The sequence below is a fragment of the Carassius auratus genome, unplaced genomic scaffold, assembly GCF_003368295.1.
Source record: "Carassius auratus strain Wakin unplaced genomic scaffold, ASM336829v1 scaf_tig00011864, whole genome shotgun sequence".
NCBI lineage: Eukaryota > Metazoa > Chordata > Actinopteri > Cypriniformes > Cyprinidae > Carassius > Carassius auratus.
In genome coordinates this window covers 52,331-68,495 of record NW_020524247.1, presented here as the reverse complement: position 1 = coordinate 68,495, position 16,165 = coordinate 52,331, and the positions used below count along the sequence as shown (strand labels likewise).

At 39.5% G+C, this 16,165-nt stretch overlaps 2 protein-coding genes across 2 annotated transcripts; one reads left to right on the top strand and one right to left on the bottom strand.

Annotated features, from left to right (window-relative positions):
• Positions 1-402: 402 nt before the first annotated feature.
• On the top strand, positions 403-2,268 carry LOC113073309 (zinc finger protein 862-like). Its single transcript, XM_026246210.1, has 2 exons — positions 403-907; positions 1,739-2,268. Exons 1-2 carry the CDS (start codon positions 427-429, stop codon positions 1,933-1,935), a joined length of 678 nt encoding a protein of 225 aa, XP_026101995.1. The 5' UTR covers positions 403-426; the 3' UTR covers positions 1,936-2,268.
• A 9,448-nt stretch (positions 2,269-11,716) lies between these two features.
• LOC113073308 (transcription factor Spi-B-like) lies at positions 11,717-15,669 on the bottom strand. Its single transcript, XM_026246209.1, has 6 exons — positions 15,244-15,669; positions 14,934-14,954; positions 13,886-14,036; positions 13,162-13,298; positions 12,924-13,068; positions 11,717-12,096 (listed from the first exon to the last, which is right to left on the bottom strand). Exons 2-6 carry the CDS (start codon positions 14,952-14,954, stop codon positions 11,780-11,782), a joined length of 771 nt encoding a protein of 256 aa, XP_026101994.1. The 5' UTR covers positions 15,244-15,669; the 3' UTR covers positions 11,717-11,779.
• Positions 15,670-16,165: the final 496 nt, after the last annotated feature.

Genomic DNA, 16,165 nt, shown 5'->3' with positions numbered 1-16,165 from the left:
TCTTGAAAATTATGATGTGGACTCCGGTACAGCAAGATGCATTTATGATCGCTTTGTTGCGGTTCTTCGCGAAATGGATATAGCACTGTCCCGTGTCATTGGCCTGGGTTCAGATGGTGCAAGTGTAATAATGGGAAGGCATGGTGGGGTGGTTGCTTTGTTTAAGCAAGCAAATCCCTTTTCTATCCAGGTGCACTGCGTTGCCCACAGGGCTGCACTTGCTGCGCTGGACGCAGAGAAAGCTGTGGAAAACATCAGAGCTTACAAAAACACGATCTCCTCGGTGTACTCCTTCTACAGACCACCAGAGCCACCAGAACAGCCCGGCTCCGCCAATTACCAGCTGCACTCAGGGATGAGGACATGGTCAGCCTCAAGCAGCCGTGCACAGTCCGCTGGCTATCCCTACACAGGGCTGTGGAGGCCATGAAGCACAACTGGGCAGCTGTGGCCATGGAAATTAATGAAGAGGCAGTCGGAGGAAATACCCAAGCACAAGGGCTGCTTGGTCAAATCCAGACATACAGCTTCATAGCCCTGACTCACGCACTGGCCGATCTACTACCAGTGATGACAAAACTGAATTTAGTTTTTCAGAAAGACAACGTCAATCTTTCCAGCATCCGGCCAATAGTGCAAGCATCTGACGCGGCATTTAGACACTTACGAGATGTCCCCGGTCCAGAAGAGGAAACATTCCATGCGGGATATAAAGACGGCACATACAAGGATGTCAAAGTGACCAATTCAAGCGACCACTTCATTGAAGCTTTCAAAGAAGCCAGAGAACGCTATGTTCAACATCTGATAGATGCCTTGCTAGATCGGTTCCCCGAGGATTGCATGTATGTACTTCACTGCCTCGATGCCCTTCTGAACCCCTCTAGATATCCGCAGACACATAGTGGTAAGTAGGAGATGTTGATATATTATATGGGTCATTCTACAGAAATTTATTTGTTTTTCTAACATTTAAACTTACACCAAATTATTAGATTAATAAAAATGTCAAATATAAAATTCAATTTAATATTTTTTGTGCATTTATTTAAAGACGGCATGTAAATTTTTTGTCACTGGGGTTACCTTACTTTGGCAATTTCAAAGGTTTTTATTAAATATTAATAAAAATGAAAAATAATAATACAACAGAGATAATGTTTTATTTATTTTAATCAGGTTTGTTAAAAGTGTGCTTGAATGAGGTTAGTTTGTTTGCGCAACCATGTAACAATGAAACTATTTGAAAACCGGTTAAAATTAATGATGCAGTCCTTTAAATCTTAACTTTTGAGTGTAGCAGAATTAAATGGATGTAAAATTATTATTATGTCACATGTCACAGAAAAAAATATATACTTTATAGTTTAAATATGATATCAAATATATTTGATAGTTATGTATAGCCTACATTATTGTATTTTAAATGGTGTAAAAACTTGTTATTGGCCTCAAAAAGCACTTTACCTGTGGGGACAAACACTTCTGGGAATTATATAGAATTAATAAAAATCAAACAGCCTATTGATGGCTCAAGAAGGTGTCATTTTTCAAATAACATATTGTTTTATTTTAAAAGTGTTTTTAAGTGTATGCCTACTATTTTTTTTAAAGGCTAGGGACAGAAAAGTTGACATTTCCACAGAATGACCCATACAGGCCTATTTATAATAAACGCAGCATTCTTTTGTAGGCCTATAATTCTGATATCGTTCTCAACAATTATATTATGTTATAGCTCTCCAAGAATATTCAGAACCAGCAATCAGAAGGATTATTTACAATTTTACAAGCCTTGAGTCTGCGGACACCGCTCCTCTTATCGATACCGTAAGCCTGCAATGTGATGCCCTCGCTGTCATGACAGCGCTCCATGGCTATGGAGGATTGCATTTCTCCACAGCCTGCGAAGTCCTCATACGTGATTTCAACTAAATGTATCCAGAGTGGACCAAGCTCGCCAAGATAGCCTGTGTAATCCCTGTCTCGAGTGTTCCTGCAGAGAGGGGGTTCTCGCTGCAGAATCGGATCAAGACGAAGCAGCGAAGATGCCTTGCGGAGAACAAGGTTACGCGGCTTATGCGCATTGCAAGTTGTGGAGAGACACTGGGAAGTTTTGATTTCAAGTCGCCAGCTGCACAATTCAGCACTGCAAAAAAGCGTAAAAAGTAGCCAAAAATGACGCGAGACAATGTTATAGGCCTAGTCATTTGTTTGTTCAAGTTAATTTGACAAGGAGTCATTTCACACGGTGGCCAATTTAAATGTTACCAGCTAAATGAGACATACTGAGTTTCAGAGGTAGGTAGTAACGAGTTACATTTACTTCGTTACATTTACTTGAGTAATTTTTCGGGGTAACGAATACTTTTCGGAGTATATTTAAAGATGGGTACTTTATACTCTTACTTGAGTACATTTTTTGGGAAAAATCTATACTTTTACTTCGTTACTGTGGGCGACGCCCCTCTCGTTACTTTATCTTAATGCAATAAATGCTTCAGTTTATTCCAAACGCGCTGTCTACTTTTCTCTGGACAATGAGCGATGCCCATTCGCGAATGATTCATTCTTTTGAGTCAACTCTGTTCAAAGGCTTGATCAAACCAGTCGGCAAACGAGTGAATTGGTTCATGAATCAGTTTGATTGAGTCGTTCAGTTCCATGCTGCACGCGCTGAGCTCTGAAGCGGTTCACTCAGAGTTGTAACGTTTAAGAATATTAGCAGCGTTGAAAACGGGGCTATGGAACTGCACTGAATTGAAAGCTAATCTGCAAAGGCTATTATTTGCTTGCGGTGGAGATCCTTATTAGATGAACGCGTGTGCTGTCTACTGTTTAACAGGTAATAACTTGGGCTACATTCGATTACAGTACACGATACCACTGTGACATTAGTTTGTTGTACGTGTGTGGCTTGTAACAGGTTGAATGCAGCTTCCAAAAGACAAAGAATAGCCGATTAAGATTTTATTAATTTTAATACAATCACACCAGTGCGAGTAGGTTCAGCAAGTCATATCATCAGCTGCTAAATTTACATCTGTGATCGCTTGCTGGCGCTGAGCCAGAGACAGACGCGTTTTTACAGCGCTGCGCATTAACCAATCACACACGGTTCTGTTGAGCTTTTGAATGCAATGGCCAATCAGAGGCGTTCCGATGAGTCATCGCTGAAATGTCTGTGCTTCCTTCACTCGCTCACTTACTGAATACCTCTTTCTGCCGAATTCTCTCGTCAGAAACAACAAAGTGCAGATGTGTGTACGAATCTATAATTAAGATATTGATTTCACAGTGTTAACAGTTTCAGTGATTTTAATGGTAGTTTCTGAGAGTGAATGAAATCTAGACTGTCAGTGAAAATTATGTTCAATGTAAATGTTATTTGCTCTCTTTCTGAACAATGAAATATTAGTAGCAATATTTATATCACATTAACTGTCAATGTTAAATTCACATTTAAAATAAAGTCAGTCGTATTAAAAATATGTTATGGCATGATACCTATATTTGTTACTTAAATAAACAGACAGGGTTTTATAATAAATTACATAAATTGGATTAAAGGCTGATGAAATATATACATTTATACACACACACATACATTACTTACATTTTTTGTCTATATATCTATATAAAAAAAGGCTCCGTATATATGACCCAAAGTAACTAGTAACTAACTACTTGAGTAGATTTTTTATCCGATACTCTTTTACTCTTACTCAAGTAACTATTCAAGACTAGTACTTTTACTTTTACTTGAGTAAATATTTCTAGAATTACTTTTACTTTTACTTAAGTAAAGTTTTTGGGTACTCTACCCACCTCTGCTGAGTTTATAATTAAGTTTGCTTGAGTGAAAACAATGCTATATTCGGATATTTTATGTGGGGAAGGGGGGTTGGTTTGTTAAACAATGAAATGTGAAACCATAGTAAAAAACAATTGGTTGATTGACACCAATTGGACGTTCATGTTTTTTTTTTTCTGTCTATTTGAAAGTAATAAAAGGCTAATAAACATGTTGCATATACGGCCTGATTATGTCATTTTTTAAGTTACATAAACTGCTTTCAGTTTTCCTTAACTTGACTAATTAAGAGGAGATATTTGACTGGCATATCATCAAAATGTCCGGAAAACGAAACCTCTGCCTGTCACTTTGACCGGCACCATTTTTTTCTAGCGGAAACTCTGACATGGCACCACTGCTCGGTAAGTATGCTCAACTGCTCGCAACCCTCCCTCCCTACACATTATAAGCATGAGCACACTACTGCGCACCTTCTGGCTGTCGTCTTGTTTTTTAAGATCACTAAGGCTTCCAAAAATCTTAGCTGGCATGGACCTCACTGCAGAGAGACACCCATCTTCATAACCAGGCTATAGGATAGACGTACCACTGCCACATCTACATGATTATCACCGTTTGCTTCAAAGACTTTATTAAAAGTCTTAATTATTATATATTTCTAAATTCACGGTTCCGGGGAGTTAATGTTAAAACTCTTTTATGTTCAGTTATTCTGGGAGCAAGAACCCCCATAAGGAACCACACCACCAAAGATAAATTGTGTTCAATAAACTCAAGTAAACTTGCCAAAGTGGTTCCTGTCTGAACTATTTATAACAGTTAGTGTGGTTGTAACAGCAAGGCACTGACATGTGATACAGACATATTTTTTCCCTTCTCTTCAATCATTAACAGTTCTGTTGTAGTGGCGGTTTTCTAGAGTACACATGTTTTGCATATGTGACCGTATGTGTGTGAATATGTATATGGTGGACTCATGCTAAACTGCCGTCAGATGAAGTACAGAGCTTTGTCAGAGATGTTGTTATCTGAGTGAACTCCTCATGATAAGGCTTATCAGTATGAGAATTCAACAGGCTGTTTTAAATGCAAAGATGCAAAACCAAAACCTTAAGTTTACATGTGGGTGAATGTTCAACAACATTGCACCCACATGTAAACTAAAGTGACCTAGTTTTCCTGAGTTGCCTATTATGTCATTCAGTTCACCTGTTTTCTAATAATCATCTCATTAGTTCCCTTTGTTTGGTTCATGCTTTTAATATCTCCCTTAGTCTTTGTCCGTTCTTTGTCTATGTGAAGTTGGTTCTATTTCGTACTTACTGACTGCCAAAGGCAGTGCTTCCCACTGAATATTATCTCTCTTGCTCATGCACAGGTCGAGTCTAATAACAACAAAGTCATCACATGACCAGGTACGTCACAGGGTTTTATGAAACGTATATATATATGGCATCTCAGAGTGGTTTCGCTCCATAGAAAAGCCATAGTGCTTAATTATAGCGAACAGTAAGAGTGTGTGTGCTCCAGGAACAATATATATTTCTCATTACAGACTGTGGCGTGCACTGCAGCTGGTGGTAATCATATAGAGCATTCAATTAGTTAAGTAATATATATTTTTATGATTTCATAGGTAGCTATGAATTTGACGATTGAATTATTTTTTGTTTGTTTTTCTTTGAAATAGGCTTATATTATATTTCTCGCAGTTGCATTATATACGAGTGTTTTCGTTCTGCGTTTGTACTGCTACCTGGTACTTCTATCAACAGTGGGCTAAGAATTAACACTAGTTTGGATGTAAAAAAAAAAAAAAAAAAAAAAAAAATATATATATATATATATATATATATTGACTATATTATTCATTGAGATGAATAAGACAAGACAGCAGCTAGCAGATTTAAGAGAGACTCCACCACCACAATTTAGACAAGGGTATGGGGGACGGTATCCTACTCTCTCTCAACCTTTAGTTCGATCAAGTGCTGTTCAGAGGAGCCAGCCAAGGCAGCTAGACCAGCTTGGGCAGTACCCTAGAGCACGAGGACAACAGTTAAGGGTCAGGGCACCAGGTCAGCGCCAACCTGAGATAAAAAAAAAACAAACCAGGCTCGCAGCACCTCAATTTCTGGAAAGAAAACACGTCAGACCCTTGGATAATAACAACACTATCTCAAGGGTACAAGCTGCAATTCCGACGGCGGGCCCCTGCTTTCAATGGGGTCAAGATGACTACTGTCAAAGACCCCAACAGCTCACTGGCACTGGCGAAACAAATAGCCGAACTCATAGAAAAGGACGCCATAGAACCAATAAAGTGGTGAGCATGGCTAAATGGGTTTTATTCAATGTACTATATAATTCCGAAAAAAAGATGGTGGGGTAAGGCCCATTCTCGACCTTTGTGGCCTCAATCCGTCCATCAAGGTTTTACCATTCCACATGCTACGCACAATGGAGGTCCTTCAGGCAGTCAGACCACTACAGTGGTTCACCACAATAGACCTGAAGGATGCTTATTTTCACATTCCAATTGCAGCACAACACAGACCGTTTCTCTGCTTCGGATTTTAAGGTCAGGTCTATCAGTTCCGGGTCCTACCATTTGGGCTGTCTCTGTCCCCTCAGGTGTTCACCAGGTGCATAGCTGCAGCATTGTCCCTAATACTATTAATACAAGCCGGGGGGTGCAGGTGCTTCCTTATCTGAATGATTGGCTCCTCTGTGCTCCATCTCAAGAGCAGGCAACATAACAGACCAATCTGCTTATTTCCCATGTCACTCAGTTGGGTCTCAGGGTAAACTTCAGCGAGAGTCAGTTGGTCCTATGTCAGTCGGTAAAGTTCATATGCATCACTCTAGACTCAAGATCAATGAAAGCATTCCCATCACCTCAGAGGGTGGACAGCATCTGGCTCTTTCTCCGGCATTTCCGGAAACAGATCAAGCTTCCATTCAGAGTGGTGCTCAGATTGATGGGCATGTTAGCAGCAGCAGCTGCATTGATACCACTGGGCCTTCTTTCACTGCGCCCTTTTCAGAGATGGGTAAACAGTCTTCACCTGAACCCCACATGGCACAGGAGCAGACTGGTCAAAGTTACAGATCGATGCCTCCTTACCTTGAAACCATGGAAAGAGAGGTCATTCCTGACAAAAGGGGTAGCTCTGGGTGTGATTCCCTCTCACCGAGAGGTAATACAGACCAATGCTTTGCTAGTTGGATGGGGGGCAGTGTGGCAACACAGGATGATCAGGGGGTCATGGAAACCCGGGCAAGCCACAAAAGACATTAATGCCCTGGAGCTCCAAGCAGTTCAATTAGCTCTGAAGCACTTTGCTCCGGCCATATTCTCATCAGAACGGACAATACATCAGTGGTATATCATAACAACCATCAAGGCAGCACAAGGTCCAGCCAGTCTCTGAGAATAGCGCAAGACCTTCTGACAAGGGCCTTTCCTCAGTTCACAAGCATGGTCTGGCAATTTGGCAGAGCACAGGTGGATCTCTTTGTCTCAGAGACCTCGACCCATTGCCCCCTGTGGTTGTCCTGGACAGAGAAGTCAAGCCCGTTGGGTCAGGATGTATTTGCACATGCCTGGCCAAATCTTTTACTGTATGCGTATCCCCTGATCCCCTTAATTCTGCCAACTCTCCACAGAGTTCTTCAAGGGCACCACAGGATGCTCCTAGTGGCACCGAACTGGCCAGGCAGGCCTTGGTTCCCAATGTTATGCTGGCTTCTCAATGGGGAGCCCTGGGGCCTTCCCAGGAGGCAGGACCTGCTCCTTCAATTGCAGGGGCAGATTTGGCACCCATGCCCAGATCGGCTACAGCTCTGTGTCTGGCCACTGAGGAGCCAGAGTTACTGTTGAAGTCTTGTGATGTTAAGTGCAAAGCAAAATCCTGAATTCTAGAGCACCTTCCACCAGGAATATCTATGCTTGTAGGTGGAAGCTTTTCACGGACTGGTGTACACCAAGAGGGTTGATCCCAGACCACTGCCTGGTGCCAATGGTGTTATGTTTTTTGCAGTCCCTTCTAGACGATAACAGGGCTCCCTCTACCCTCAAGGTATATGTGGCTGCAATTTCTGCCCAGCCTGTAAAGATAAATGATCAAGTCACTAGAGTCACATATTCTAATCACCCGCTTTCTGAAAGGTGCTCAGCGATTGCACGCTGCTCCAACTGTTAGGGTGCCCTCATGGGACCTCAGTCTGGTTTTAAGAACACTTACACAACACCCCTTTGAACCGATGGAGCATTGTGATCTGAAGTGGCTTTCAATAAAGAAAGGATTCCTTTTGGCAATAACGTCAGCCAAATGTGTTGGTGAGCTCCACGCATTGTCAACCAATACGTCCTATATGCGTTTGAATGCAGATGCAACAATGGTGACATTGTGGCTTAACCCCTCATTCCTACCCAAAAGGCTCTCAACATCATTTAGGAATCAACCAATTGAGTTGGTAGCACTCAATCATTCTGTGGCTGAAACACAAGATAGCAATCCAACGGAACAATTATGTCCAGTGCGAGCCCTTCGGGGCTATCTGAGTGCCACAGAGAAACTGCGACAGTCAGACCAACTCTTTCTCTGCTGCGGCGGGCCTAGGAAAGGGCAGCCTCTGTCAAAACAGAGGTTGTCACATTGGGTGGTGGATGCCATTGTCCAGGCGTATAAGGCCAACAACATGACATTGCCAGCCGGCATAAAATGCCATTCGACGAGAAGTATCTCAACATCTTTGGCAGCATTAAAAGGTGTCCCTCTAATGGACATTTGTGCAGCGGTTAATTGGTCTTCCGCTGATACCTTCTCCAGATACTACAGAGTCAATGTGGCCACCCCTGGTGCTATGGAAATGGCAGTCCTGTTGGGACCCTCAACTTCGGCTTAAGGTTAGGAGTAGCCTCCTCGTGACCTTGTTGTTATGAGTCATCCAGTGGGAAGCACTGCCTCTGGTGGTCAGTAAGAATGAAATAGAATGAGAGTTACGTATGTAACTATTTTTCTATGAGTTCTGGGTGACCGCCAGAGCACCCTGTCACTCTGAGTCTTGCGAGAAGATTCTGTTGAGACAGTTTGCAGGATGTCACGGGGTTAAATAGAGGGGATCCCCGTGACGTACCTGGTCATGTGATGACTTTGTTGTTATTAGACTTGACCTGTGCATTAGCAAGAGAGAGATAATATTCAGTTGGAAGCACTGCCTCTGGTGGTCATCCATAACTCATAGAACCGTAGTTACATACGTAACTCTCGTTTCTGTGCCTGTTCTCCTGGATTTATATGATTAAAAGATTTTAGATTTTGAAGTTGTGGCCTAGTGATTAGAGAGTTTGACTCCTAACCCTAGGGTTGTGGGTTTGAATCTCGAGGGTTCGAATCTCGAGCTGGCAATACCATGACTTACAGTAGGTGCCCTTGAGCAAGGCATCAAACCCCCAACTGCTCCCCGGGCGCCACAGCATAAAATGGCTGTCCACTGCACCGGGTGTGTGTTCACAGTGTGTGTGTGTGTGTTCACTGCTGTGTGTGTGTGCGCACTTTGGATGGGTTAAATGCAGAGCACAAATTCTAAGTATGGGTCAACAGACTTGTCTGAATGTCACTTCACTTTCAAAAGTCTTCTCGTTGATCTCCTTTGTCCTCGTACATTTTGTATCACCAACGCATGGCAGAAGAATGAACCGACTACTGTACATACAATTATTATTATTATTATTATTTTAATTTTTGCAGCATTTTGTTCTCTTTCCCCCCACTCCTATGTCACCATGGACATTCCTGCTGTGGCCCTGCAATGCCTGGAGAAGGGTGACTGTCCGCTGGAAGAACGCACACAGGACTTTTTACATACTGTATTGTGCCGTACTCATTACAGTGATTGCTTTCTCTGTGGTTTTTCCCATGTCAGCTTGAGCAAAATAATAATGATAATAATAATAATAATAATAATAATAATAATAATAATAATAATAATAATAATAATTAGTGCTGTCAAAATTAGCGCGTTAACGCATTCGATTAATTTGAAATATTTAACGCGTTAAAAAAAAAATAACGCAATTAACGCGGTTGCAGTTTTTTTTTATTTCCAGTTGTGGCCTATGTGTGTTCAACGTGCAAAGAAATATGGATAAGACCAAGGAAGGACTTTTAGACGGAAAGTTTCAGTATAAAACTCTGCCGGATTACTCTTCAATCTGCCACAAGAAACAGCAACATTAAAATCATGAACTCAAATGTTATTGTTTAAAAAAAAAACAATAACTGTAACAGTGCGTAAATCAGACCTTTCTGTAACGCTAACGTTAATAAGCTTAAACGAATATAAGGAAATAATTGTGTAGCGGAGTGTTTTTTGTACACAGTGCCGCAAACTGTCAATCACTCCTGTACGCGTGCATCACTGTCCTCCTCAGCTGCAGCCACTTGCGCTCTCTCTCTTCATCAAGCTTTAAAACAAAAAGGGGACAAAAAGATCATATTGTCTTTGTGCATAGGCTATAGATTAATTAGATAAATGAATATCTAAATTTGTGCCTTGCCGTATACGGTATTTTTTTAGAACTTAGAAAAAAGATGCTGCAGCCAATGAACAGCCAGCGGGGGCTGCACGACGACTCAACCTCCGCAGACAGTTTTTAATGTTTATCAGACAATAAATACTCAAGATTTTGCTTTAGTATAACTCACAACGAGTTTCACACATCTTCTCCGGCCACGTTGAGTTGTTGACACTTAACAGTGGGAAAAGCGACACATGCGCTATTCACTTGTGTAACTTAAGGGTGAATGGGTAATGTAGTTTCTGCTCTGGGTGGGATGAATTGGGAAGCTTGCATTGTGAAGGGCGCTCTGAAAAGCGGCAGTGCAGGTAAAAGATTAAAACCTCTATTAAAACAGATGTCCAAATGAGCGTACCGGTACGCTACAAGCACGTTCTGGGCGCACGGAGAGGTGGCGGTACGCTCAAGAGCTATATTTGGAAGTGGCGGTACTGAGTACAGGTGCATACTGGCCCACTTAAAGCACTGGCAATGACTATACTTTGGAATTTTTTTGCAGTCCACTTAGAATTCAACATAACAGAAATCATTTTTGTTTTTTATTGGCATTGATTGTTTTGAAATTCAAATGGTACTTACATGCCTGTGTTTTTATTTCTGTAATAAATATGGCTTTCAAGCCAACAGTTAATTTGGAGGATATTGATGGTTTATTGCAGGTATGTTGTTTACATGAGAAAATCTGTGTTACAAGTTAAACAAAAATTCCAATAAACAATCATATTTTGAATTTAAATAGTTTCTTTGTCTTGAGTTTACATTAATTATTTACATTTTACATTTACATATCCAAAAAGTTTCAGTCTTTTAATTGCGATTAATCGCGATTAATCGCGATTAATTTTAAAAAATTGTGCGATTAATTAGTTAATTTTTTTTAATCGATTGACAGCACTAATAATAATACATTTTACAATGGAATTTTTTGGATTAAACAGTTTGGCTGGGTTCCTTGTTATTGTCAAAAATACAAAATTACATGTTAAAATTAATTTATTCAGGCACACCAGATGTCAACATTTTAATGCCATTAAAAAGTCTTTGAAATGAGCACAACAAGCATGGCAAATATTGTATCAAAACAACAAAAAACTGATTTGTAACTACATACAACGTAGTGTAATGGTTAACAATCCTCAGATTTAAAAAAAATATTCAAAGTTCACCTTCAACTTCTTAGAATTTCATGTTATTCGATGTTAGTGTACATACAATTCCCAAGTTCAGTAGAGCCTCAATTAAGCCAAATAATATTAGAAAATCAGTGTTTTAATGCCCATATTATGGAACATTAAAAGGCAAAATCATTTCTGTAAAATACTCAGTATTCGTTTACACTTTCCCAGTTAGGAGAAATTCTTGGTTGGTGAACCACATTAACGACCCATGAATCTTTGCGAGTTGTTCTGAAGGCCTTTCAGTGTTCTCTCAGTGAACTGATAGGTGAGTTTACGCTTCACTTTGCAGATCTCTCCTGTTCGTGAATAGTTTTGTAGGGCGCGAGCCATTTTCTGGTATGTCATGGTTTTCCGGTTACCCTTGCGTCTGCCCCACATCTCAGCCAGCTTTTCCTTGTTCTGGGATGAAAACTGGAATATTCCATTGTTAGACTGAACCCACCAAATGCAGCTCCGCATGTCTGGTGTCTGTAGCATCTCATATAAGAACTGAAACAGCCGCTCTTTCCTTTTACCTGAGAAATGACATTGTAAATGTCAAATGTATTTTAGTGATAGCAGAACATTACATTTTCATTTTGCACATCCAACCTATGCACAAATAAGGCAGTCTCTTGTCAAAGCCCATAATGCCCTTTTAAATGTGAGATACAAAATTAGCCTGTACAGTGACATACACATTCATACAAATTCCAAACTGGATATTTTTAATCGATGGAGCCAAAGTCTTTGTGAATCACTTGACTGTAAGGGAAGCTCTGTCTGGGAATAAACCACAAACTGGACAATACAACATTTTACACTAAATAACCCTACCCACTAAAGTCTGTCTCAATGATTTCCTGTGGCTAGTTGCATAAACTGCTTATTCTAGTCTTACAAGTTAGCCATCCAATATGTATTTTTATTTTATTTTTTGGACTGGCACAAAAGGTAGATTTGTGCAATTAAATCTGAAAAGTAATACTGATTACCCCCTGGCTTAATTCTAGAGACGTTCAGAGTGATTTAAAGACTAGTATAAGCAGTTTATGCAACTGCCAACTGGTATCTCTCTCTCTCTATATATATATTTGTCCACTTTAACTGAACCAGTGTTCTTTTGGACAACTGACTTTCAAAAACAGTTCAGACATTCTTCAAATGTCCTTTTTGTGTTTCACAAAAGATATAAAATCACAAAGGTTTGAAAGGACTGACTAAAGGATTACAGAATGTTTTATGTATAGGTAAAAAAAGAACCAGTCTATTTTAATCTACCTATATCCAAATATTCAGAATCAACTTTCCCTAAATCAAAAAGAAATATGATAAGCAATGTCCTAGCAATTGTGTGTCTTACCTGAGAGCGGTGCTAGAGCCAGGGAGTCATACGCAATTTGACCCTTCATGTCAGAGGTCGGAGATGGTGGAAATTCTTGGCAACCAGAACTGGTGGACAGTGAATCTGAATCACTGTACTGGTTTCTGACATACTTGAAGTATCCCTAAAACAGAATATTATTAATAACAACCATGAACAGGTCAACCTTCACTTACAAAATGATAACAGTGTTTACTGTATGTCTGGTGAGACCGACCCATTCATTGTGACTGGACTGACAGAGCCACGTCTGCTGCTGCTGCTGCTGCTGAGGCTGTGGTTCATGCGTCTCATCTGTTCCTGGCACTTCACCATAATGCCATTCATATGTATAATGTCCAGACCAGCTGTTCTCTATGGAAACACATCACTCATTATTATCACATATGTTGTTCGCTACAATCAACAACACACACTATGGTTATATGATAAATGTTTTAGATGTTAAAATACTTCCTCCTTTCCAGCTTAAATGGCAGCAACAACTAAATATATACCATGTATAGTTTGATTCCCCTGAAATGTGTAAATACTGTTTCTCTGTAGCATTATCAAAACATTGCTGTTTGTTTGAGCGCCCGACCAGCCTGGCATGGCAACAGCTCAACCAATGGTGTGGCTCTGAGGGCGGGCCTCTGTTTGACTGACCAATAGCAGTTGTGGGGAAGGGAAACCTGTTTAAACACTATGCGACTGTGTTCAAACAAAGTACTTTTTATTATTACATTTCCAGTGGTTTTACAGTTTCTAGTCACGAAACTAAATTTTTGTCACCCATGATGTGGAATCCACATCTTGAGATATAAATAAAAAAGCTTGGTCGAAGAGGAAATTACTGAACTTACAAAACTGAAAGTGAACTTCTTTTCAATTCATTTAAGAAGAAGTGACCCTTCCCTCAGTGGTCTATTACAGTGTTTAGTTGACTTTCGAAGCCTCACCTGCCATACCGTGCTCCTCTTGATCTCTCCTCTGCACACGCGGTGCTGACATCACCTCCACCGAGTGCTCCTGCAGGTACTCCTCAATCATGTCCAGGTCCAGGTTCCCTGAAGACGGCTCTCTAGGGCCCAGATCCTGGAAGTATTGAATCTGTAGGCAAGTCAATGCACGCTATCAGACACTGAATGAGATGCAGTACAGACAATACACAATGTACAAAACACAATAATTTCCTTTCCTTTTCTTTCCAGCTTTCATTAAAATCTGAATATTATACATTATTGATAATAATAATAATAATAATAAAAAACTACCCATGAATAAACATACAGCTGTTTAATAGGAATATAAGAAAGAAGTTGTAACAGTTTACATGACTAGTACATTCTGCCTCTCATCAGTAAAACTGGGTTTTTAAATGCACCAACAGACATATTTGCATTGTAGGTGTGTAAACATTTTAGCAGTATTATTTTACCTCTGTTTTGACAGTTCTGTGTATATCACATATACATTTTGTTTTGACATCTTGACAGTACTTTAAAACCACACTTGAGCACCTATAATGTCTGAATATCATTTACACGTGCCATTTATTTTACTTCAACACCAGCAAACTTTCCATAAAAAAAATATATATATATATTATTCAAACACTCTGGCCTAAGAGTCACTTAAATTTATTTGCACCACTTTACATTAACACAAGAACTTTAAATGAAATCTGATTTCATATTTGTTGATCAAATCTGATATTATGAGGACATACCGATTACCCATCTGCTTATTAAGGCAATTTCCAGCACACTTATTACAAACAGAATCTTCTAATATGACTGGTCAAGAGTATGATAAATTATATACTTTACCTGTGTGATGCTTAAATATATCACAGAACAATTTTTTTTTTTGTAGATATAAAAATCATCTGTCATGTATTTTCCCCAATGCTTTCCCCTTCTGTTAAGCAATAATAATAATAATAATAATAATAATAATAATAATAATAATAATAATAATAATAAACAAAGAGCAAACAGTACTCACGTTTTCAAGAGTTGCCAACATCTAAAAACAGAAAAAAAAGCATGTCAATTGAGTAAAAACAGCACATAAGTACAAACACCTTGTGGCTCTACATGACTGCACAGAATGAACAGAATGCTGTTAGAATGCAGTTTGATCACGTCAAGTTTTTTTTTTTTTTTGTTCTTTTCTGAAACATATTTCACAACTGTGAAACAATGAAACTGAAAGCATAAAAATAAACAAAAAATCATCCTGTCAAATTAGCACAAATAAGTGCAAACAAAGCCGAAGTCTGAATGATAATGAAGACATATGGACGTTCAGTTACCTTAGTGCAGTTCCAGTGAGTGAGACAGCTGTTAGTGTATCACAATAGAAAAAGTGGAAAAGATTGTGACCGCTGAATAAGGGCTTGGAAGGAGGGTAGAGCCGTACATCACCTGTAATGTGCACCTGTTGCCTGATCTGATCCTTTTATATCCTCCCAACTGTCTCTCTCTGTCTGTTCTCCCCTCCTCCTTCTGGAATACTCATAACGTTAACCCAACCTTCCATCATCCAAATGCAAATCTCCATTAATCAAACATGGGTTTAACGGTATGGGCGAGTGTAACGGCCTCTCTCCTTTGCCCTGTCTGTGTCAAAGCCTTCTGGCCATGTTACTTCATGTCCAAAAAAAAAAAACAGGATTTTACTTGTAACTGCCACAGCGATAATTGAGGAAATTTGTTTTATTACACAGATCCAGATGAACTCCTTTTCCCCCTGTCTGAAATCCTGCTAAATTCTGTTTTTGAAATGATTATGACTGAATTACTTGAAATCTACTGGAGGAGATGCTTATACATGATCATTTAATGTCAAATTCTATCATTAAATTAACACACAGCAGCTTTGTTGATGCATGAAAACCATGATCTTCTTGTTCTTTAGCCTGTAAAGTTTAATGATGGAACAGTAATTCGAAATTAAATCAAGCTTTCCAGTACAATCAAATAATTGGATTACACTTTATTTTACAGTGTCCTTATTACAGTGTAATTATACATCTAAGTACTGAGTAATATGAATTAATTGCATGCATTATTAACTATAGTTAGGATGAGGGTTTGGGGTTAGTGTTGGTTGCTTGTAATTATGCATGAGTTATTGTCATTACTATGTAACGTGTATAAGGACAACGGAAAGTACTGTACCAAGTACTGCACACCTCAAAATTAAAAGACTTATAGAGTATATAATGACTACTT